At 34.8% G+C, this 23,783-nt stretch overlaps 1 protein-coding gene across 1 annotated transcript in view; it reads left to right on the forward strand.

Annotated features, from left to right (window-relative positions):
* The window catches only part of MUSK (muscle associated receptor tyrosine kinase), a gene marked incomplete at its 3' end in the record, with an annotated part of 130,272 nt that overhangs the window by 101,464 nt on the left and 5,025 nt on the right, over positions 1–23,783 (forward strand). The window contains exons 10-12 of the mRNA XM_008054188.1: positions 3,432–3,695; positions 13,530–13,705; positions 14,372–14,395. Coding sequence (XP_008052379.1) covers positions 3,432–3,695; positions 13,530–13,705; positions 14,372–14,395 — 464 coding nt within the window. The remainder of the gene's footprint in view (positions 1–3,431; positions 3,696–13,529; positions 13,706–14,371; positions 14,396–23,783) is intronic.

The following is a 23,783-nucleotide window of genomic DNA, read 5'->3' on the forward strand; positions in this document are numbered from 1 at the left end:
CACCGTGTGAAATTTGACGTTTGTAAGTTTCTGCAAGAGAAGACGAAAAGGAAAAAGAAGTGGTTGAGACACCAAAACTGTAATTAAATGGTTGATAAATAGATACAGATATATACACATACAGATATATGTAGATTTAGATATATGTTCTTGTGTATCCCTTACCTTACAGAGCTAATTAATCATACATATGCTACCAAAGCCAAGTCCTTACTATTCCCAGAACATTATAGAGATGTAAAAAATGAATAATAATTATATAGTTTATATTTGTATGGTTTTTTCCCCAGCACGTAAAGTGTTTTTACAAGCTGGAGGTGATGCTGTTAAAAAGAAAAAAACAAAATTAAAATCAAGGTCTTCTCATTTCTAGTCAAAAACTATTCTTAAAAAAAAAAAAGTTGTATTAAATAGCCAATGCTCAAACATAAATGGACATTTAATGCCATTAAGACACTTTGAGGTTGTTCCAAAGACTTTCTAGGGATTTTATTTTAAAAAGCAGCAGAAACCAAGACAGAGGTGTTGATTATTTATTGATTGTTAATAATCACTGTCTCTGAAGCTATTTCTTTCATATGCTTTTTCTTAGTTTCCAGGGATTTTTTTGAAAATGTATTTTACTTGTGTAATTAAAGGAAGCATTGCGAATGTGTTTTATTTCTCTTAATACTCATAGATGACTGGGCGCGGTGGCTTAAGCCTAAAATGCCAGCACTTTGAGAAGCTGAGATAGGAGGATTACGTGAGCCCAGGAGTTTTGAGACCAGCCTAGGCAACATAGCTAGACTTCATCTCTATAAAAAAAATTCATTAATTGGGCATTGTGACATGTGCCTGTAGGCTCAGTTACTTAGGAAGCTGAGGCAGAAGGATTACTTGAGCCCAGGAGGTAAAGGCTGTTGTAAGTCTTGATCTTGTCACTGCACTCCAGCCTGGGTGACAGTGAGACCCCAGCTCAAATATTATTATTATTATTAATAAAATATTCATGGATAAATGAAGAACAGCATCATTCAATCGTTAACACATGGCAGCACAATCTGGATGAGTAATTATCAACTCAGAGATACTGTAAGAAATAGCTACCTTTTACATAATGCAATTTTTTTTGTTACGTGAAAAGAGTCACACATGCTCTTCTTATTCATGTTCTCTTTATACTGAAATATCATATTAATATGTGAGACTGTTTTGATCTATTTCTGCTTATTCCTTATTATTCAATTTCTTAAAATACAGTGTAGGGGCAGGAAAGGTGTGATTCCTTTCTTCCCCATTATGAGGGTCATGGCTGATACCGCATAACAAAGTTAATGAAAGAAAAGCATAACACATTTATTTGATCATGGTTTTACGTACATGGGAGCCTTCAGCATTAAGACCCAAAGATACAGGAAAAACTATTCATTTTTATGCTAAGGCTCAATGAAGTATAGCCATGTAGAACTATCATTAGACAAAAAGGGATATGATCTAATGCAAGCATGTCCAAACCACGACCCACAGGCCACATGTAGCCCAGAACAGCTAGTAATGAGGCCCCACAAATATTTTAACATCACGTGATTTTTAATATTTATTTCTTCATGACCTCATGAAGTTCCATTTTTGAAGTTCACAATCACACTTTATTCATGGCAACGCTTTTTGGCAGCACATACATTTGTGAGCAACTGTTTTCAATTATGAAACACACAGAGCAAAATTCAAACAAATGTTTCTGATGAGCACCTTGAGAACTCACTAAGAATTGCAACCACTTCCATTGAACCAGACACTGATAGATTGGTTTTATCAAAACAAGGTCACTAGTTTTGTATTGCTCTCGTTTTTCTAAACTTTATAACAAAAAAGAATTTTTATTATGTCTATACCCTAACTATATTATATAATTTATGTGCAGCCCAAGACAATTTCTCTTTATTCAGTGTGGCACAGGGAAGCCAAAAGGTTGGGCACTCCTGATCTAATGCTAATAGCATGGAGAAATTCAGCAAAGCATGTCTGTTTTGATTTTTCTTGTCCTCTCTGTGCAGCATTCTTTCATCCTGGGGGTGAGGTAGAACTTCTCTGAAATGAAATGAGTGTCTTTATTTCTTTATGTCCAGTTGTTACACAAAAAAGCAGAGGGGGGAGGATAGAGTAATATTTTTAGGCTTTATGGCTGGTTTTGAAGAAAAGGAGTTCTGGCGTCTATTGCCTGCCTTGGAGAAGAGGGATTCTAGTTTATATGGCTAGCCTGGGGGAGAATGAGAGTCAGGAGAAGAGCAGAAGGTCAGGGAGACTTTGTTTCCCAAGCTACCTCTTAGACCTTCTCTTTGTGGTATCATTTGCTGAGCCCCAACAACAACAACTTAAGAGTTTTTGTCATTGTTAACAATATAGATGTGATGAAAGGCATAAGTATATATTGAGAACATCACGGTGCCTGCACATAGTAAGTACTCAATACATGTTTGTCAGGTGAGTATGTGAGTTATTATTATAGTTCCCAGCATTGCATTAAGGAGAAAAGTGGATGGTTGAAGAGATTACCAGCAGCATTTTCCTTTCTTCCAATTATTTTCAGTTGTTATAGCAGATAAGCAGATAAGCTTTTAACTTTATTTTTGTACTCACATTATAGAATTTACAGGACTTGTTTTGACATATATTATTCATTAACACACAATAATCTGAATTCAGAATGATTATTTATATCACTCTACTGAGTGGAGCATTGGGGCACTGAGTGACGAGATGACTTTCCCCAAGACATGCAATAGAAAATGGCAAAGCTGAAGGTAGTATTTAGCTCTTCTGGAAGCCACATTGCATGCTTTCTCCTTCCTACATGATTTTTTTTTTCTTTCATGGAATTCTGGAAAGATGTGTGAGTGAGAGAACCCGAGTATGGAAGATGTTGCAAAGGTGTATATGTTCTACAGAATTCAGGTCCTTAACTATCATAACACATAAAAAACTATGTTCATAAAGCTGCACGTTTTTTGGATCACAGGAATTATCATCATGCTCAGTTATTTATTAACCATCATGATGAATATGTTTTTCAGATGTATTTCTGAAAAAATTACCAACTTATTTGCATGAAGCATGTGAGGCAACTTACCTAAGAGTAGTTGGATTGTATTCATAATTTAAATAATAAAAATACTGTGTCCAAATCTATTCAGTCCTTGTTATCTCCCAAATCTTTTCACATCCATTGTCACATTTGATCTTCATAATAGCCCTCTAGAGTAGCTAGAGATGATATAATTGCAGCTGGAAACGAAGACAATATTCAGATGGAGCATTTCAACCAATTTGCTAGTACAATTTTCTCCTGTTTCTGTGATGCAGATGTGGAAACCAAAAAAAAAAAAAAAAGCTTAATAAATGCCAAGAAATATCATGTGATTGGGAATATTTTTTGTTGCTTTTTTCAGTAAACCACAGAAGGATAACAAAGGCTACTGCGCCCAGTATAGAGGCGAGGTGTGCAATGCAGTCCTGACAAAAGATACTCTTGTTTTTTTCAACACCTCCTATGAGGACCCTGAGGAGGCCCAAGAGCTACTGGTCCACACCGCCTGGAATGAACTGAAGGCAGTGAGCTCACTCTGCCGGCCAGCTGCTGAGGCTTTGCTGTGTAACTACATCTTCCAGGAATGCAGCCCTGGGGTAGTACCTACTCCTACTCCCATTTGCAGGTAAAAATTCAAAAATGAGTCAATAGGAACATTCCATTTTTCTGTCTGCAAAAATAAAGAGTTTTCAAAACAGGAACCTAACATGTGAAATACTAAAGGCAAAAGATGGCTTTTCATCCAAAACAGGAGGTAATTAATCAGACAAGATTTGTACCATATAAACTACTGATGATAGCCAAAATACAAGGACTCAGACCTTCTAGAAAATGTTGTAGGTGGTATACTATTCTATTATTCTTGTTATTATTCACATTATTGTCATATTCATAAATGTCCCTGCTTTCTATCAAATAAAAATTCTATACTATCACAAACCTCATTAGTAAGACAAAACAGAGAAAGTAAAGATTATATTTCAAGTGTTTCAGGACTATTTATCAATAAATAAGATTATAATGAGCATTTAATAATATTATTTTAAAGTAAATACATTCTATCCTGTATTCTAAGTTCTGATATTCTTGCCTCATGTGGGTGAGGGAATTAGGCTACAAACAGATGGTTCTTTAAAACTCTCATACTCTTTCAACATTGAAATTCATAAGTTTATGTTTAATAGAATTATCTTCACCTTTAATTACTTCTTATGTAGAAAAGACAGAAATTAATCTACCTTTTGAGTCAAATAGAACAAAGTTCCAATACTGTTAGTTCTGCATTCTAGATGTATGTGATCCTGGCTAAACTTTAGTTTCCTCATTCACACTATAGACTTGACAAGATTAAAGGATAAATCACACCCATGGAATATATAAGAAACAGAATAGATGACAGTTTTCCTAAATTTTCTTTTGAAGAAAACACATGAAAACTATCAACACAGCACATTTCCACTTCAATTTTGGTAAAACCACAAACTATTTAAATATTAAAATAATTTTAAGATCACTCTAGTATATGAACTTATACAGTAAGTTAATTAGAATAAAATGCTCTATTCCTCAATTTTTACTGCAAGTTTTGAGGGTTTAGAGATAGTAACAGTAATATAATTTGTTTCTTCACCTAAGAAGATTGTATTGCGATCAGGCATGCCATCTAAAATTTCTAGGGTTTTCAACATTGAGGGAATAGGAAGGGGAAAGGGGAGAGAAAAACTAAAGCTATTGCCAAGAAGAAATTAGGAAGAATAAGTGACAGGAAGTGGTATTTGTTCTGACTCTGTTTCAACTGTCCTTGCAGTTATTTGAAAAAATAGTGCCTCTGTTGATTGCTATTCCTTTAGTTTAGACTTCTTTTTCTTGCACTTCTACATAAATCCTCCAAAACTGTTTAATCAACAATGGTAATTCTTTAACTAGAAAGTACCATGTATATCATATATAGAAAATGTAACCAGCAAAAGAAAGTGACAATAGATTCTACTAGTTCTGCCCTTAGCACTGCTAATAAAATTTGTGGTGGCCACTGGAATATTCATATTTACAGTGACACGCAGACAAATTAACTCAACACTATGGACAGATGCTTGAGAGGAATAATACTTTGCTTAGAAATGTTTCTTTTTTGTGATAGTCATGGTTTTCTGATTATAAAATCCATGTGACTTCGTTTATATTACATGAAAAGAGATCTATCCCCAAATTATTTTTAAATATTAAATTTAGAAAAGTTTTATCAATGTTAACATGTAAATTCCATTTGGAACTTGATCAGAATTATATTACATTCATATAGTTAATTTAGGGCAAATAACTATGTTTATATTATTGAGTATTCCCAGTCAGGAGTATAGTATTCCATTCCTTTATTCAGATCTTATTTTTATTCCTGCTAGTAAAGTTTGGTGATTTCTATCATATGTGTTTCTTTTTTATTAAGTTTATTTCTCGGTGTGTGTTTTATGGTCATTGCTATTGTTACAGGAGTGCTAATTATGACATAGTTGTCACACTAGGTTAGAATGTTCACAACCGTAGGCATGCAGTTACTTCCCTTGTTCCTTATTTTAATAAAAATGTTACTAATTTCCTTAGAAATTTTGGAGTTAAGCTATATAATTTGGGGGATCATTTAAATATATTTTTTAAATGTCATATTCTTTTATTGTAGCATTTAGTTGATAGAAGTATAACTTATACACAATAAACTGCATTTCTTTTAAGCATGTAGTTCAGAGTTTTGACAAAGGTATACAGCTATGTAACCACTGCTCCAATCTAGACATAGACTGTTTTCACCACCCAGTTAGTTCCTTTATATTAATTTCTAATCAATTCTCCATTATTTCCAAAGGTATCTGCTGTTCTTATTTCTCTGACCATAGATTAGTTTTGTTTGTTCATGAATCTTAAACTCATGGAATTATACAATATTTTGTTTATATAAATATATACAATATATATTATATAATATATAATGTGTTATGTAATATATACAAATATAATGTCTTTGATATTAATTTTTGTTGTCTTTTATTGCTGCTTTATTATTGCTTTTTATTACCCCAGCAACTCTGGTGACTGGGGTGGAAATAGAGCCATCCGAGGGAAGAGCTAGGGACAGGCTTCTCCTGACACTGCCTAAGAATTGTGGAGCAATTCATATGAACAACTGCAGTATCAAAAGGAAAGTCATAAAAATGTTAGGCCACTCAAGATTACTCACTCACTAACAGAAAGAACAAAAAAAGTCAGATACTAGCTTTAGACACAAAGGAACAAAGACTATATTCCTACAATTCTTAGCTTATTCCAATTTTGCTTGATATTATACCTCATTATTGAGAGGAATCAAATCTCTTAAATCATAAGTCATTAATCCTTGTCAACAGATGGGGTATTTTTTCCATTTTATTTGTTAACAAGTTATTACTAGTATATTACTAGCAATAAAACCATTGTATTTTGTTATACTTACATGCATCAACCACTTTACAGAGTTCCATTCAATTTTTGGTTGGCAGTCTTATGGCTTCTCTGTCAGAAATAAGGCAGTCTATGAGGGGGGACCTGAAAACCCCCAGAATTATCTTTTGGTGGAGGGCAGGCTCCTTGTAAAACAGGCTTCCCTCACTAGATAAGTGTTCTAGGAACCCATTAGCATCAGTTGTCCAGCTAGCTTGTTGTGAGAGGCTGTGTTTGACTTCAGTGAATTTTTTTTTTTTTTTGGAGATTCTCTTCAATGCATTTGTCCATTTTATGATGTGTGATTTACATGAACAACATGTGGCAGTGAAATTTTTTCTGCTGGGGAAAAATGTGGCAGAAACAGTTATGCTACAGACAGCTTATAAAGATGCTACTCTGAGTAATACACAACTTTATGAATGATTTTCCCATTTTAAATGAAGTAAAATGTCAATTAACGATCAACCTCATTCTGGGCATCCTTCGAGCAGCCGAACTGAAGAAAATGTCATAAGAATTCATCAAGACATCTTGGAAGACCTCCATCAGATTACTGATGAACTTGTGGAGTTGACTGGAAGGTCATGCAGTTCCTGTCAGTGAAGTTTATCTGAAAATTTAGGCATGAAATGAGTTTCAGCAAAATGTGTGCCTTGCTTGCTCATGCCTGAACAAAGAGACAATAGCTTGGTTGTGTGCTGTGCTTTGAAGAAAGAGTTGGAGGCCGAACCCAATTTTTTTTCCCAAAGTGATAACTGGAGATGAATCTTGGTGCTACAGTTACAACCCTGAATCCAAACAGCAATCTATCCAGTGAAAAATTGCCACTTCCCCACGACGCAGAAAAGCATGACAAGCAAAGTCAAATGTGAAAACAATATCATTTGTTTCTTTGGTGTGAGAGGGTTGTGCACTTGGACTTTGTTCTTCTGGATAAAATGATCAATGAAAGTTTTTATCTGGAAGTTTTGAGGAGGTTGCATCATGATTTGTGGAAGAAACATCACTAGTTGTGGCAAACAGGTGACTAGTTCTTCCTGTGACAACACACCTACCAACACCGCACTGAGTGTTCAGCAATTTTTGACCAAAAACGACATGAGCCATGTGCCCTACCTCTCTATTCACCTGATCTCACCCCAAGTGACTTTTTTTGTTTCTCCAGATGAAAAAAGTTCTAAAAAGAATTATTTTGCCAATATGGAAGAGATGGAACAAAAAACAGCAGAATCACTAAAGGGCTTCACAATTGAGTTCAGAAACTGTTTTGAGTAGTGAAAAGTGTCTCGACAGGTGTACTGCATCAAATAGAGAGTTCTTTGAAGGTAACTGAAGTTTAAACATGCAGGAGTACACAATTTTTAATAAACAAATAATGTTTCGGGGGGTCCCCCCCCCCATATAATAATGATAGACTTCTTTCTTACTTAGAATCTCATCTTTCTTAGTTGAAGTTTAGGACATTTTTACTAGAATTAAAAGTAAGTTTTATGCAGAAGACACTCTTATAGAAATTAGAACTGGCAACCAATTCCTGATCAAAACCCCAAGTGCCCATGCCGCAAGTGATAAGATAGACAAGTGGGACCTCATCAAACTGACAAGCTTCTGCAAAGCCAAAGAAACCACTGAGAGAGCAGGGAGACAGCCCACAGACTAGAAAAAAGTATTTGCCAACTGCATATCTGACAAAGGCCTAACATCTAGGTTCTACAGGGAACTCAAACATGCTGAAAAGAAAAAAACAAACAGCCCCATTACAAAGTGGGCAAAAGATATGAATAGACACTTCTCAAAAGAAGACATGTGAGCAGTCAACAGATACATGAAAAAAGACTTAGCCTCACTACTCATTAAAAAAATGCAATTTAAAACCACACTGAGATACCACATAACTCCAGTCAGGATGGCCATCATCAATAACTCAAAAAACAGATGCTAGAGAGGATGTGGGGAAAAGGGGACACTTCTACACTGTTGGTGGGAGTGTAAACTAGTACAGCCTCTGTGGAAAATAGTGTGGCAATTCCTAAAAGATCTAAAAATTGGCCTCCCATACGACCCCACAAGCCCCCTACTGGAAACATACCCAGAAGAGCTCAAATCACTCTATGAAAAAGATACCTGCACACATATGTTTATTGCAGCATTATTTACAATAGCAAAAAGATGGGACAAAAAGAGGACTGGATTTAAAAAATGTGGTATGTATACACAATGGAATATTAGGCAGCCATAAAGAAGGGCAAAATTATGAACTTTGCAGCAACTTGGATGGACTTAGAGACTATAATACTGAGTGATCTATCACAGAAACAAAGAACCAAATATCACATGTTCTCACTCATAAGCAGACCTTGAACAACTATCGTGATACTATAAGAAAGGGATTGGCAGCAGTGGGAAACTGCCAGGAGAGGGAGGGACACACCTCGTCAACAAGGGTTCTTGCATAATGAACATTTGCATACCTAACCCTGAATTGTACCCCACATATTTAAAAGTACAAAAATATTTAAATAAAAATAAAAATTTTTTAAAAATAAAAACGAATAAATAACGCATTTAACTTCGTTCAAACATGCACATGGGTTTCAAAAATCACAAGCAATATATAATGTTTCTCTTTGGTCCATTAAAATTTCGTTGGTCCTTTTAGCATATATGTCAGGACATTATTCTTGCCAGATAATCCCATCCTCTAACATTTCATAAACCAACAGGCTGCACAGTGATTTTGTACATATTATAAAATAGGCAGTGAACTCAAATCCAGACCAAAAATCTCACAGACTGTAAAATATACATATATGACAAAGGGTAAGGGGGGAAATAGAAGAGATGAAGAAAGTATGTGAGTGAGATGTCACAATAAAAAAAATTAAATTTTATCTTTGTATGCTACTACTGTTACTGGGATTTTGTGTCTGTTACCTGTGCTCCATGCCAGGCTCTTGACTTTACCACAGAAAAGAATTTTAGAGCAAGTTGAACATAGCAAGGCCGTTAGCAATTTTATTAAGAGGAAGATAGAATAGTGCACATGCTTTAGGGCAGAGTGGAGGTGGACACAAGGAAGTGTGGTCCGAGATTTTTGGCTTCTGGGTTTTGTGAGCTACAATAATGAAGAGACGGGATATTATATTAAAGGTGTGGATTTTTCTAAGATGTTTGAGGAATTCCTGGAACTGAGGCTCCACCCAATTTATTATTATAAATGGGTGGTATTGGAATGATCATGGTGCTAGAGGATCATTTAGTATACTAATAAACATATAACAAAGACAAAGGTTAAAGAAAGACAACTTGGCTATTTATGTGCATACCCAGCTGAATTCCCCACCTGTGCCCTGTCTGGTGGTAGGCTCACAACCACCAATATCCTGAGTAGGCTGCAGACATGTTGGGAAGAATTATTTTAACAGGTTTTTTAAATCTTCTAGCAGCCCTGAAATTAAGACAGTTTTTGCAAGAGTTTCTACAGGTTCCTGAATTTTCCTACACCCTCCTACTATTCTATTACTACTCTAACCTGCCAACTCTAACCTGCCTACTCTAACACTACAGAATACATTTATTGAGTAACTTTCTAGCATTTATGTCCCAGATCAGTTTACATGCATGAAACACAGATGTTCTTTTAAGACTGAAGATAATTTACCTTTTTTCAGAAAAAAAAATCTTTCATTGAGATTTTAAATTTATTAGGATAGTATAGTTCATCACTCACTAAATCTACAAATCATCTGTAGTGTACTTTGTTCTAATTTCAATTATTATTTAGATAATTAGAAAATTTTTTCTATTTTTAAAGATCCTTATATGAGACATTTTATACCCATTGAGATAAGAAACTATAAATATTTTCATATTTTATAGGGGTTTTCTTTTCTCTGATATATAATTGGTAATTGTATAAAACAGACATAAAAAAACTTAATCTCATCTCTCTAGGCACAAAATTCATATATATTATGTAAATATTAGTATCATCAATAGTTAAAATGTCCAATCCTTTTTGCTCTTGAGTGAGCTTTGTCTATTTGATGCAATAGTCCAAATGATGCATTAAACATTTTCACAATAATTGCTTCTCCATGAATGTTTTCTTGCAGTACTGACAACTTCTGCTTTTTGCACCAATAAAAATGAAACTAAAATAGAACTTATTTTTAATAACTGGTGAGTTTGGTCTTCATTTTATCTTATTTTTGTTATATCTTTTGAAAGACCAGAAAAACCAAGGGTAAAAGAGGAAGTTGTTTTAAAAATAGGGAGTTCAGGATAGGCCTAATTGAGTTAGCATAATTGTACTGAATCTTCCACACTTGTTCTTTGAAACTTTATTTGGAATTATAAGCCAGATTAGTATTATTCTGTTACATTTTTACTTTCATATGCTCAATTTTAGGAAAATTATTTTTAGCATTTATATTTAATTTCATAATGATGTATAAATAAATACTTAAAGGACCTGTGTTACTTACCCTTGATGTTCATTTCATTCATTAAATATAAAATCTTTCTTTTTCTTAAATTTTCAATTTTGATTCCTTTTTTTGTTCATCCATCTCTCATTCAGCTGAAGTAGATGATTTCTAGATTACATGTATATTTTATCTTGTAATCTTACAGATGTGTTTTTGACTAGGTATTTAAGACTTGTATTAACAAGTTCTTCTTATATATACTCTTTTTTTTTGGCTGTGTATTAATGAAGAGGAAACAGAAAGCAATCCTAAATTTTGTTCCTTTGTAAGGAATATTTTCCTCCTGCCAATTGGTAGGAAGATTATTTCTTTAATTCTTGAGATTCAAATGTGTAAAATTCATTTGGAGATGGATATCTTCATTACTTTATTTCATGTCATACAAATAATATAAAAATAATTTAAACATGTGCTTTTAATCTTAAAAATCTTTTCTTATAGTACATCTTTGATTATTTTCTATTTTTCAGGTGTTTTGGTTCTCTTTTTGAGAACAGCATTATTTGTACTTCAGATTTCTTACATTCTCTTTCTTATCAGTTATTTTACCCATTATTTGCTTCTGTTGGGTCTTTCTTTCTGCATCCAGTTAGGTTCTTTCTTTTTGCATTCAGTTGAATATTCAGTGCAAATTGAACATTTGTTCATTTCTTGCAGTGTCACTTTTCTATGTTCAGTGAAGATTTTTAATGTTAATTTTACTTTTTTGTGGTTTTTATTTTCCCTATTCCCATGTTCAAATTAGCCTATTTTTCAGTCTGTCTTTTCATTTCAGTCTGATTTTTTCCTTGTGAAAAACTCTGTTATAGAGGGTATAATTAATGCATGGCAATAAAAACAAAGCAATCCAAAAACCATTCCTAATGTGTTCTTCACTTAGAATTTTAAAACGTCCAGACATAGAGGCTCACTTCTTTAATTCCAGTACTTTGGGAGGCCAAGGCAGGAGGATTGCTTGAGCTCAGGAGTTTGAGACCAGCCTAGACACCACTGTGAGACCTTGTCTCTATAAAAATTTAAAACATTAGCCAGGTGTGGTGGCAAACGCCTGAAGTCCCAACTACTTGAGAGGCTGAGGTGGAAGGATCACCTGAGTGTGGGAGGTTGAGGCTGCAGTGAGCCATGATTGTGCCACTGCACTCCAGCCTGGCCAACAGTGAGATTCCCACAATAATAATAATAATAATAATAATAATAATTTTCTCCGGTTTTTCCTTCTTCTACCTAATGTGGATCATGTAATTTTTTATTTTAAATTTATTTTTTTAATATTGATGTTTGCACAGTTTAACTCTGCTGTCTTGAATGCAAAAAAATGTGTTTGTGCAACCCAAGGGTGGTATCAAGCCAAGCAGCACTTTTCTCAGATTCTTCACCCTCCCAGAAGCTTTGAAAGCTCCATTATACTCCCTTCTCTTGCAGATATACCAAGAATTCTACATTCCACTTTGATTCTCATTATTCCCTCATTGTATTCCATCACATTCATATTCACAGCTTTTCATTCTGTGCATGCTCAATTAACCCATATTGGCAAGTTAGAGAAATAGGAATGTAGCCATGAGTATTAAAAAAATGAAACCATAGTGGCATATATTCCTATATATATGTATGTATATGTACACACACACACACATATGTATGCATACACATGCACAGTTTCCTTCTTTCTGAATCCTTCAGATATTGAATAAGGGACATCTACATATTATTATCTTTAATTTCTTTAATTATCTTATTATTAACCCCAAATACCTTAATTTGGAATTAACCAGTTTTTGCCTATGTAGTGTGTCTTATTTTCTATCAGGCTAAAACAAATATTAATCCATGAAATTCCAACCACTCCAACTAGTCTTTCTTCATCCACTTCAATTATAACACAACATACAGATGAAGACAACAGCTTCATATTCAAACAGAGATCACTTTGGTTTTCTCAGATGAAAGTGTAATTGGGCAGGACTCTGTGCTTTAAAGTAAGGGTGGGTAAGGACCCACATGCCCTCCTATAAACTGCCAGAGAGGTGGTGCCATTCTGTTTCTGAAAACAAAGCATACGAAGGCATAGACTGTGTCCTTCAAGGCTTTCCCATCAGCCCCAAGATCACAGAAAAATTCCCAGGCTAGAAACTGATTGATAATCATCCACGACTTTTAATATGTGTACTTTTAAAGTTATATCTGTAACTTTGTGGTTATTTTAATATGAAGTTGAGAGAAGACGTATCAGAAATTTTCAAACTAGTATCTTTTAAATTTGAGAATTCCTTTCCCCAGTAGCATCCATTATATTTTAAAAATAAAATAAGATAGCATTTTACCTCACAGGATAACATACTGTATTTCATAAAGTTCCACATTATGTACATTACAAAAGTCCTTTCAAAAATGCTTTTATAATAACAGTGTACAATGATGATGTTTTGAAAATACAGAATTTGGCTTTAACATGTCATGATTCATCAAATTTTGTTCTTCATACAATATTTTAGAGAATATTGTTTGGCAGTAAAGGAGCTCTTCTGTGCAAAAGAATGGCTGGCAATGGAAGAAAACACCCACAGAGGACTCTACAGATCTGGGATGCATCTGCTTTCCATGACAGAATGCAGCAAGCTTCCCAGCATGCACTGGGACCCCATGGCCTGCACCAGACTGCCATATTTAGGTAACAAAGAGTTCTCCCATGACTTTGGAGGTTAAGAGAAATTTACTATTTTGAAGAAACTTAAGATGTGAATTTAAAGCTTCTAATATTTCTAGGCACTTCTAATTTTTTTTTTAATTCTGCCTTACTTAGACACCTAATAGCAGAATCCTAATGCTATCCTAATTGCATGGTTAGTGTAAGGATTTATTTAATTTGTTCTAAAATAAATTAAAGAGAACTTTTAACTATGACTTGAGCTCTTTCTTTCATAGGGAATCTTATGAAAGCTTGTGATACTTTCTGGAATATGCAGAAAAATGTCTAAGAACATCTCGTGTTTTGTCAGAAGAATAGAATAAAGGAATAAATCCTTTTTCTTAGCCAATGAAGCAAATTTTTAAGCATGCTAAAATAAGCCACATGCTTGAAAAATGCTGATCCCACAAAACAAAACTGAATTGCTGCATGCTGCTTTAATGAATTTTGTTTGAAAGGAACTATGTTGTTATCCCTAACAGCTGGTTTAATTTCAAAGAACTAGTTCTTTCACATTCGAATGAAAAGAATGTCTTCCAGTTGTATATTAAAAAGCTGAAAGAGAACTTGCATTTCTTAGCACTCTCACAGAATATGTGAGATATCTGGATGCTCACTTAAAACAAATTTTTATCCTTTCCCCTTCAGATTATAAAAAAGAAAACCTAACAAGTAAGTAATTTTGTTTTTGCCCTTGATACCTTATGTGTATGTAATTGGATTCATGCATGTGTGTTTACACTCATACTTCCTGATGTCTGGAACAGAATGTGCGGCTCCTCTCAAAGGCTTCTCACCATATTCATTCAGGGTAGAACATGAAGGAAGATCATGAGAGGTTTCAGTTTACAGCTTCGAATAGGCCATGGAGAGTACCATATCTGGTGAAGTATACAGGTACTATCTCCAACCTCAAGGTTGTTAGCCTGTTTTATTCCTTCTATATCTATAAAAATAAGCCCAAAGTATGTTACCTTTTAATTTTGCTTGCATGATTTTGTGTTATCTAATTATTTATAGATGAAGACAAACATTTATTTCTTCATTGAGCTGATTCATGATCTTTATTTGTAACAACAGATCCTACTTTTGGAAGATAGGTGTCCGTTAAGACAGCTAATTTCCTGTCTAAGTTTTTTAGGTTCATATCAAATGGTTTTTAAAAGGTCATCACAAAATCTCCAGGAAATAATTCAAGAAAATTGCTTGAAAAGAGATGTTGTACAAACTAACTTGTATGTTTTAACCTATCAGAATGCTTAAGTCCTCAGAATGAAATTAGAAAGTTTTTCACATCAATTAACTTTCTCTGGTTTCACTGTTGTAAGACATATTCTGTAACACATATTCCAGGCCTGATCCTCTCTGCACTTGGTTAGGTGCCAAAACTTAATTTTACTTTTTTGCTTAAAGGACTAAGACTTAAAGTATTAAAAGAAAGAATGCTATTGGTCCCAGTTGAATTACTTAGGGTTATTAAACAAGAGCTGTTATGTAGACCCTAGAATCCATTATTCTGGTAGCCTGTCAAATTGTTATTGCCAATTTAAGGAATAAAAAGGAAATATTTTGATTATTGGTTATATAAGCAATGTTTACTTTAATTGGACTTTTAACTGACAACTGTGATCTTTGTTATCCGTCAATTGTTTACTCATTTGTCCATTCAAGCATTCATTGAGAGTTTACCATGTGGAAGGTGCTGATTTAATCTTAAATTACACACACACACAAAAGCATCCACAGTTCTGCCTTTTAATAAGGGAATTTTGATTAATACAAACTAGCCACAACAACTAACATCCCAACCTTTTTTTTTATGGGTTGATACCATTTTATTCAAAATAGGTAACAAAAACTGAGTTACAGTCAGCATAATTGTAATGACTTTTAATGGCATTTATTTCATTTTTATGCAACAAAAATAATAGCCAAGAGTTATTTTTCTCAGGTTTCTGATCACCAAACATATTTATAGGTTATATTTGTTGTTTCCTTGGCAAATTGTTTAGTTGTGTGCTTTGTGAATGATTGTCACTATAGTAGTATTTGTTGATATCTATGTAAAATAGCATAACCTTACCAACCAGCTTGGTTAAACAGTCATTTCTTTTATACCTATGTATTGCCAAACATTTCCCCCACTTTAAAAATTATGACAATTGTAAAAACTACATTGCTTGGCACTGCATTACTTTGCTAATGAGGACAAAGGACATTCACGTGTCTTTAGATGATGAGATATGGGTTTACAAATATCTGAATATAATGTATTATGGAGACAATCAATTGGATGAGTGACTGCCTTACTTTACATGCAAATGTTTTGACTTCTTGGTGGGCAAAGTTTTGTTATTGTTCGCCTTTTTTTCACATGGTCTGATAAATCACTAGTGCTGCAATAACAAAATGCTCTGCTGTTCCAGGAGCACAGCTCAGTCTTTAAAAAACACAGCTTTATAACATTTTTGATATATATAAGAAAATGAGCTTTACATGTCATAAACTGATCATTTCATCTGAACAGGCTCTAGGTAATGTCTGAAAGTTATGCTCCCTAAGTAAAATGAAATTAGTGTTACAAAAACAAAGAACTGAATACCACATGTTCTCACTCATAAGTGGGTACCATTCATTTATCATGATACTTACTACAAGAGAGGGATTGGCAATAGCAAGACACTGAAAAGGGAGGAGGAACATACATCACTAAGGGTACCTGATCCTAAACCAAGGGAGGTGAGGCACAGTGGGAGGCCCAAACTTCACCTGTACGTAGACCACTTATGTACCTAATCTTGACTTGTACCCCACATCTTTATAATAAAATAAAGAGGAAAAAAACATTTATTAATTAATTTAAACATAACAATAACAAAACCATCACACATGAAAATAAATGACATATTCATTAAAAATAATTGTATTTTCCAAGAAAAATTTAAAATTGTTGCTCACAATTTTAAATCACCCAGGGAATGTGATGATTTGACTTTTTGTCAGCATTTAGATGACTATATGCTGAAATGATGGTTGGCTAATTTTTGTGATGATGTTAAAGTTAAAGTTAAAAGTTCATAGAAAATTCAAGTTGGTATACACCCCACATCTTTCAAATAAAATAAAATAAAATAAAAAACCGAAAGAACCAGAACCTCTCCCTGGTTCTGAGCATTCTTATTTGACAACACACACAGCCAGTTTCTTATTTGAGGTGGTACACTCTACGCAACCCCAGAGAGAGAAGGAATGGAGTCTGTGCCCAGCCTTAGGCCAATACATATCATCACCTGATGAATAGCATTACTTTAATGTTATTGCTTTATCATGTTCTGTTCTTTGAATCAACTGTAGATTCCTAAGCAATGCATTGTATGTCCTGTGCCCTTGTATCTAGTCATAAAGTTGATTTTTTAATATTAAAAAAGAAAATTCATTAAAATGTTTAAAATTTTTTTAAATGCATAAATAAGTAAAAACTTAAAAAAAAAGAAAATTCAAGTAGGAAGTGACATTAGCAGCTATTTAATCCAAACTCTCCTACAATGAAAGAATCTCTCCTAGAGCATCTGACAAAGATATTCCCTTTTCCTTCTTGAATTCATCCCTTCATTCTACTGAGAATACATTAAGTACTAGAATAATTTAGATATGTAGAACTAAATTCTGGTTCTCTATAGTTTCAACGATTGATCTTTCTCTACTCCTTTGCTCCATCTTCTACAGGGCAACCCTTACAATATTTGATGACAGGTGCTGTATGTCGCCTTCTCCTCTTCACATTACATCTCCAATTTTCAACTTTTTCTTCTGTGAACTAACTTTCAAAATCCTCACCTCTGTGTTTACTTTTCATTGACTGTACATGAGTTTGAGGAATGTCAAAAATTAAACATAATGCACAGAACATGATCTGATCAGAATTATAATGCAACCATCATTTTATTGTGATGAGGCCATGTTCTTAAGTCTTTTACCAATGTAAAAAGAGTAACTCTTGTTTTTACTTGAGTGTTTTAACTTTAAATTTCTAGTACTAAAAATGGTAATCCTTCTTTCCTTGTACTTAAATTTACCTGGAATCTCTTTGTTTCTCTCTTCATTTCTCCCCATCTCAGAAGACTTTTAGAATTGCCAGTGAGATCCTCAGAATGTTCTAATCTTCTTCATTAACTTCCCTAATACTATTAGGTTCCTCCTTGTAGACTCTCCCTATTGAATCTCATTTTGAGAAGTAGACAAAACTCTACATATAGATATAGATATAGATGTTATTTTACTCTTTCTATGTTCTATTTTTGGAAATAAATAGTCTGATGTGAGTCTGTTTATTTTTTCCTATAAGTAATTTGTTCTTTTTATCTAGATAAAAGCTTTTAGATTTTCTTTTCATCTCTGGTATCTGTAGTGAATATCCTGTATAATGGTATGCTGCTGAACATCTCTTCCACTTCTGTGTTTAGGAGTTCATGTTGATAACTTGAACTCAGCCACGATGGGAATATTTATACCATGAAAGTTAGGTTGTAGCCAGATCTTTCAAATGCAAAATGATCATGCTACTCTACTGCTTACAACTCCCTACCCCATTCATGATTCTCTCCATGTGCTGCAGGGCAAAGTCTAAATGACTTAACTTGGCATGCAAGGACTTTTATGACCTAAATCTTATATCTATAGTCTTATCTGTAGATACTACACAGCTCAAAATGCAACTTTTAGGTATACTTTTAGGAAGACATAACAACCGCATAGTTCAGACCTTATTATATGCCATTCCTTCTTTGCAGAATAACATCTCTCCACTTTGTTCCACTCCACTCCCTTAATTCCTCCAACACCCACACATGTGCACATGTACACACACACACACACACACACACACACACACACACACACACACACACCTTTTTCTTAGTCTGTTCAAGCTTCTATAACAAAGTACCACAGATTGGGTGGCTTATAAACAGTAGAAATTTATTTCTCATAGTTCTGGAGGCAGGGAAGTCTAAGATCGGATCAAGGTGCCAGCAAATCTGGTGTCTGGTGAGGGTCTAATTCCTCATAGACATAGCTATCTTCTCATTGTGTCCTCACATGGAAGTAGGGGCAAGGGAGCTTTCTCGAGCCTCTTTTATAAGGGCATTAATTCCATTCATGAGGATCCACCCTCATTCATTTCAGCATACAAATAGGAGAGGGCACAAATACTCAGGTCATAGCAACCTTCAATTGGCTATTGTCTACTCACCATTTATATCTAACTTAAATTTGCTCACTCTAGAGAACCTGCCCGGGATGCCTAAACATGAGTTGGTGCTGCCCCAGATGCTCACGAGCATCCTGTTCTTACTATTCTTATAACATTTCACACATTTTGTTGTAATTATCTGTCTACTAATTTCTTTCCCATGATAAGCAAAGACTTGTCATGTACACCATAGTATTCTTTCTTTAAAATTTTTTTTGTAGTTTTCATTGTAAAGATCTTTCACGTTTCTGGTTAGGGAGATGCCAAGGTATTTGATTTTTTTTTCCTAGCTATTGTGAATGGGATTGTGCTCTTTATTTGGGCTTCTGGTGTTTGTTTGTTGGTGGTGTACAGAAATGTGACTGTCTTTTGCACATTGATTTTATACCCTGAGATTTTGCCAAAGTCCTTTATCAGTGCAAGGAGGTTTTTGACAGATTCTCTTGGGGTTTCAAGGTATAGAATCATGTCGTCTGCAAAGACAGATAGCTTGACTTACTCTTTTCCTATCTGGATACTGCTGATCTCCTTCTCTTATCATATTGCTCTAGCTAGAACTTCTAAAATTATGTTGAAAAGAAGGTGTGAGAGTGGGCATCCTTGTCTTGTTCCAGTTTTCAGGGGAAATGATTCCAATTTTTCTCTGTTTAGTAGTATGATAGCTGTGGGTTTCTTATAGATGGCTCTTACTATTTTGAGGTATGTTCCATCTATGCCTAGATGTTCGAGGGTTTTTATCAAGAAGGGGTGCTGGATTTTATCAAAAGTTTTTTTCCCCATCTAATGATATAATCATGTGATTTTTGTTTTTATATCTGTTGATGTATTTAATTATGTTGTGGTCTTACAAATGCTGAACCAGCCCTGCATCCTGGGGATGAAGCCTACTTGGTCATGGTAGATGACTTTTGAAATGTGTTGTTGAATCTGATTTGCTAAGATCTTGTTGAGAATTTCAGCATCTATGTTCATCAAGGATATTGGCCTGTAATTTTCTTTTTTGCTGTGTGTTTACCTGGTTTGGGTATCAGTGCTCAAAGAAATCAAAGATGACACAAACAAATGGAAAAATATTCCATGCTCATGGAGTGGAAGAATAAACATTGTTAAGATATCCATCGTACCCAAGGCAATCTACATATTTAATGCAATATCCATTAAATTGCCAGTAGCATTCTTCTCAGACCTGGAAATGATAATACAGGAATTCATACAGAAACATAAATGACCACAAATAGCCAAAACAATCCTCAGCAAAAAAAAAAAAAAAAAAAAACACACCAAAAACAGAGCAGGAGGTATCACACTCCCAGACTTTAAAATCTATTATAAAGTGACAATAAACAAAACAGTCTGGTATTGGTACAAGAACAGGCATATAGACCAATGGAACAGAATAGAGATTCCAGAAGCAAAACCTCAATTTCTCAACCAACTCATTGTCATCAAAGCCTTCAACAGCAAAGACTGGGGGAGAGGAAAACCTACTCAGTAAGTGGTGATGGGAAAACTGGCTGACCACATGCAGAAGATTAAAACAAGACCTTTACCTATCACCATACACAAAAATCAACTCTAAGTGGATCAAAGACCTAAACATAAAACCTCAAATTATAAGAGTCTTAGAAAATGTGGAAGACGCCCTTATGGAAATTGGAACTGGCAAACAATTCCTAATCAAAACCCCAAGTACCCATACCATAAGAGATAAGATAGACAAGTGGGACCTCATCAAACTGACAAGCTTCTGCAAAGCCAGAGAAACCATCAAGAGAGCAGGAAGACAGCCCACAGAGTGGGAAAAAATATTTGCCAACTGTGTGTCTGACAAAGGCCTAACATCTAGGATCTACAGGGAACACAAAGAAAAGAAAAAACAAAACAGCCCCATTAAAACGCGGGCAAAGGATATGAATAGACACTTCTCAAAAGAAGACATAGGAGCAGCCAACAGACACATGAAAAAACATTCAGTCTCACTAATCATCAGAGAAATATAAATTAAAACCGCATTGAGATACCACATAACTCCAGTCAGGATGGCCATCATCAATAACTCAAAAAACAACAGATGCAGGAAAGGATGCAGGGAAAAGGGAACACTTCTACGACGTTGGTGGGAGTGTAAACTAGTACAGCCTCTATGGAAAACAGTGTGGTGATTCCTAAAAGATCTAGAAATCAACCTTCCATATGACCCTGCAATCCCCACTGGGAATATACCGAGAAGAACTCAAATCACTCTATAAAAAAGATACCTGCATGCTGTGTTTATCACAGCATTGTTCACAGTAGCAAGAACATGGAACCTCCTGTGCTGCCTATCAAGAGAGGACTGGATTTTTTAAATGTGGTACATGTGCACGATGGAATATTACACAGCCATAAAGAACAAAATCATGAATTTCACAGCAACCTGGGTGGACTTAGAGACTATAATACTGAGTTATATTTCACAGAAATAAAGGACTGATTATCACATGTTCTCACTCATAAGCAGACCTTGAACAATTATCATAATACTATAAAAAAAGGATTGGCAGTAGCGGGAAACTGCCAGGAAAGGAGCAGGGAAGCGAGATTGGCAGTAGTGGAAATCTGCCTGGGGAAGGGAGGGGCCCACCTCATCAACAAGGGTACCTGCATAATGAACATTTGTATACCTAACCCCGAATTGTACCCCACATCTTTAAAATAAAACAAATAAAAGAAAAATAAATAAATAGATATATATATATTTTAAGACATGGAGTATGATCTGGGATTAGGTATACAAATGTTCATTATTCAGGTACCCTTGTTGATGAGATGTTTCCCCCTTCCCCTGACAGTTTTCCATTATTGCCAATCCCTTTCTTATTGTATTATAATAATTGTTCAAGGTCCACTTACGAGGGACAACATGTGGTTCTCAGTTATATGTTTCTGTGATATATCATTCAGTATTATAGACTCTAAGTCCATCCAAGTTGCTGCAAAGTTCATAATTTTGTCCTTCTTTGTGACTGTATAATATTCCATCATGTATATATACATTTTTTATCCAGTCCTCTTTCAATGGGCAGCACAGTTGGTTCTATGTTTTTGCTATTGTGAATAATGCCACAATAAACATGCATATGTAGGTATCTTTTTCACAGAGTGATTTGAGTTCCTCTGGGTATATTCCCAGTAGAGGGATTGCAGGGTCGTATGGAAGGTTGATTTTTAGATCTTTTAGGAATCCCCACAGTTTTCCACAGAGGTTGTACTAGTTTACACTCCCACCGACAGTGTAGAAGTGTCCCTTTTCACCTCATTGTCTCCAGCATCTGTTGTTTTTTGAGTTATTGATGATGGTCATCCTGACTAGAGTTAGATGGTATCTCGGTGTGGTTTTAATTTGCATTTCTTTGATGACTAGTGAAGCTGAGGATTTTTTTCATGTATCTGTTGGTTGCTCATATGTCTTCTTTTGAGAAGTATCTATTCATGTCTTTTGCCCACTTTGTAATGGGGCTGTTTGTTTTTTTTCTTTTTGGCATATTTGTGTTCCTTGCAGATCCTAGATGTTAGGCCTTTGTCAGATATATAGTTGACAAATATTTTTTCCCACTCTGTGGGCTGTCTCCCCACTCTTAATGGTTTCTTTGGCGTTGCAGAAACTTGTCAGTTTGATGAGGTACCTCTCGTGTATCTTATCTCTTATGACGTGGGCAGTTGGGGTTTGAATCAGGAATTGGTTGCCAGTTCCAATTTTCACAAGGGTGCCTTCTGCATTCTCTAAGGTTCTTATAGTTTGAGGTTTTACATTTAGGTCTTTGATCCATTGTAGTTGGTTTGTGTGTTTGGGAATAGAAGGGTCTTGTTTTAATTTTCTGCATGTGGTCAGCCAGTTTTCCCAGCTCCATTTACTCAATAGGTTCTCCTCTTCTCAGTGGTTAATGGTGAAGGCTTTGTCGAAGATGAGTTGACTGAGAAATGAGGTTTTGCTTCCAGAATCTCTACCCTGTTCCAATGATCTATATGCCTGTTCTTGTACCAATACCAGGCTGTTTTGATTATTGTAGCTTTATAATAAAGTTTAAAGTCTGAGAGTGTGATACTTCCCAGTTTTTTTTTCTCCCCTGAGGATTTTTTTGTCTATTTATGGTCATTTATGTTTCCATATGAATTTCTGTATTGTCGTTTCCAGGTCTGAGAAGAACGCTGCTGGTAATTTAATGGATATTGTGTTAAATCTGTAGATTGTCTTGGGTAGGACAGAATCTTAACAATGTTCATTCTTCCAATCCATGAGCATGGAATATTTTTCCATTTGTTTGTGTCATCTTTGATTTCTTTGAGCAGTGTTTTGTAGTTTTTGTTGTAAATGTCTTTCACTTCTCTGGTTAGGAAGGTGCCCAGATATTTCTTTTTTCCTTTTTTCTTTCTTTTTCTTTCTTTCTTTCCTTTTTTTTTTTTTTTTTTTGGTTCCTATTGTGAATAGGATTGTGCTTTTTGTTTGGGTTTCTTCTGTTTGTTTATTTTTGGTGTATACAAATGTGACTGTCTTTTGCACATTAGTTTTATACCCTGAGACTTTGCCAAAGTTTTTTTTATCAGTGCAAAGAGGTTTTTGAGAGAATCTCTTGGGTTTTCAAGGTATGAATCATGTCGTCTTCAAAAAGGGATAGCTTCCTCTTTTCCTATTTGGATACCCCTTATCTCCTCCTCTTGTCTGATTGCTCTAGCTAGGACTTCCAATACTATGTTGAACAGGAGGGGTGAGAGTAGCCATCCTTGTCTCATTCTAGTTTCTAGGGGAAATGGCTCCAATTTCTGTCTGTT

Source organism: Carlito syrichta, unplaced genomic scaffold (genome assembly GCF_000164805.1).
Source record: "Carlito syrichta isolate Samal-C Ts95f unplaced genomic scaffold, Tarsius_syrichta-2.0.1 Scaffold289196, whole genome shotgun sequence".
Lineage (NCBI taxonomy): Eukaryota > Metazoa > Chordata > Mammalia > Primates > Tarsiidae > Carlito > Carlito syrichta.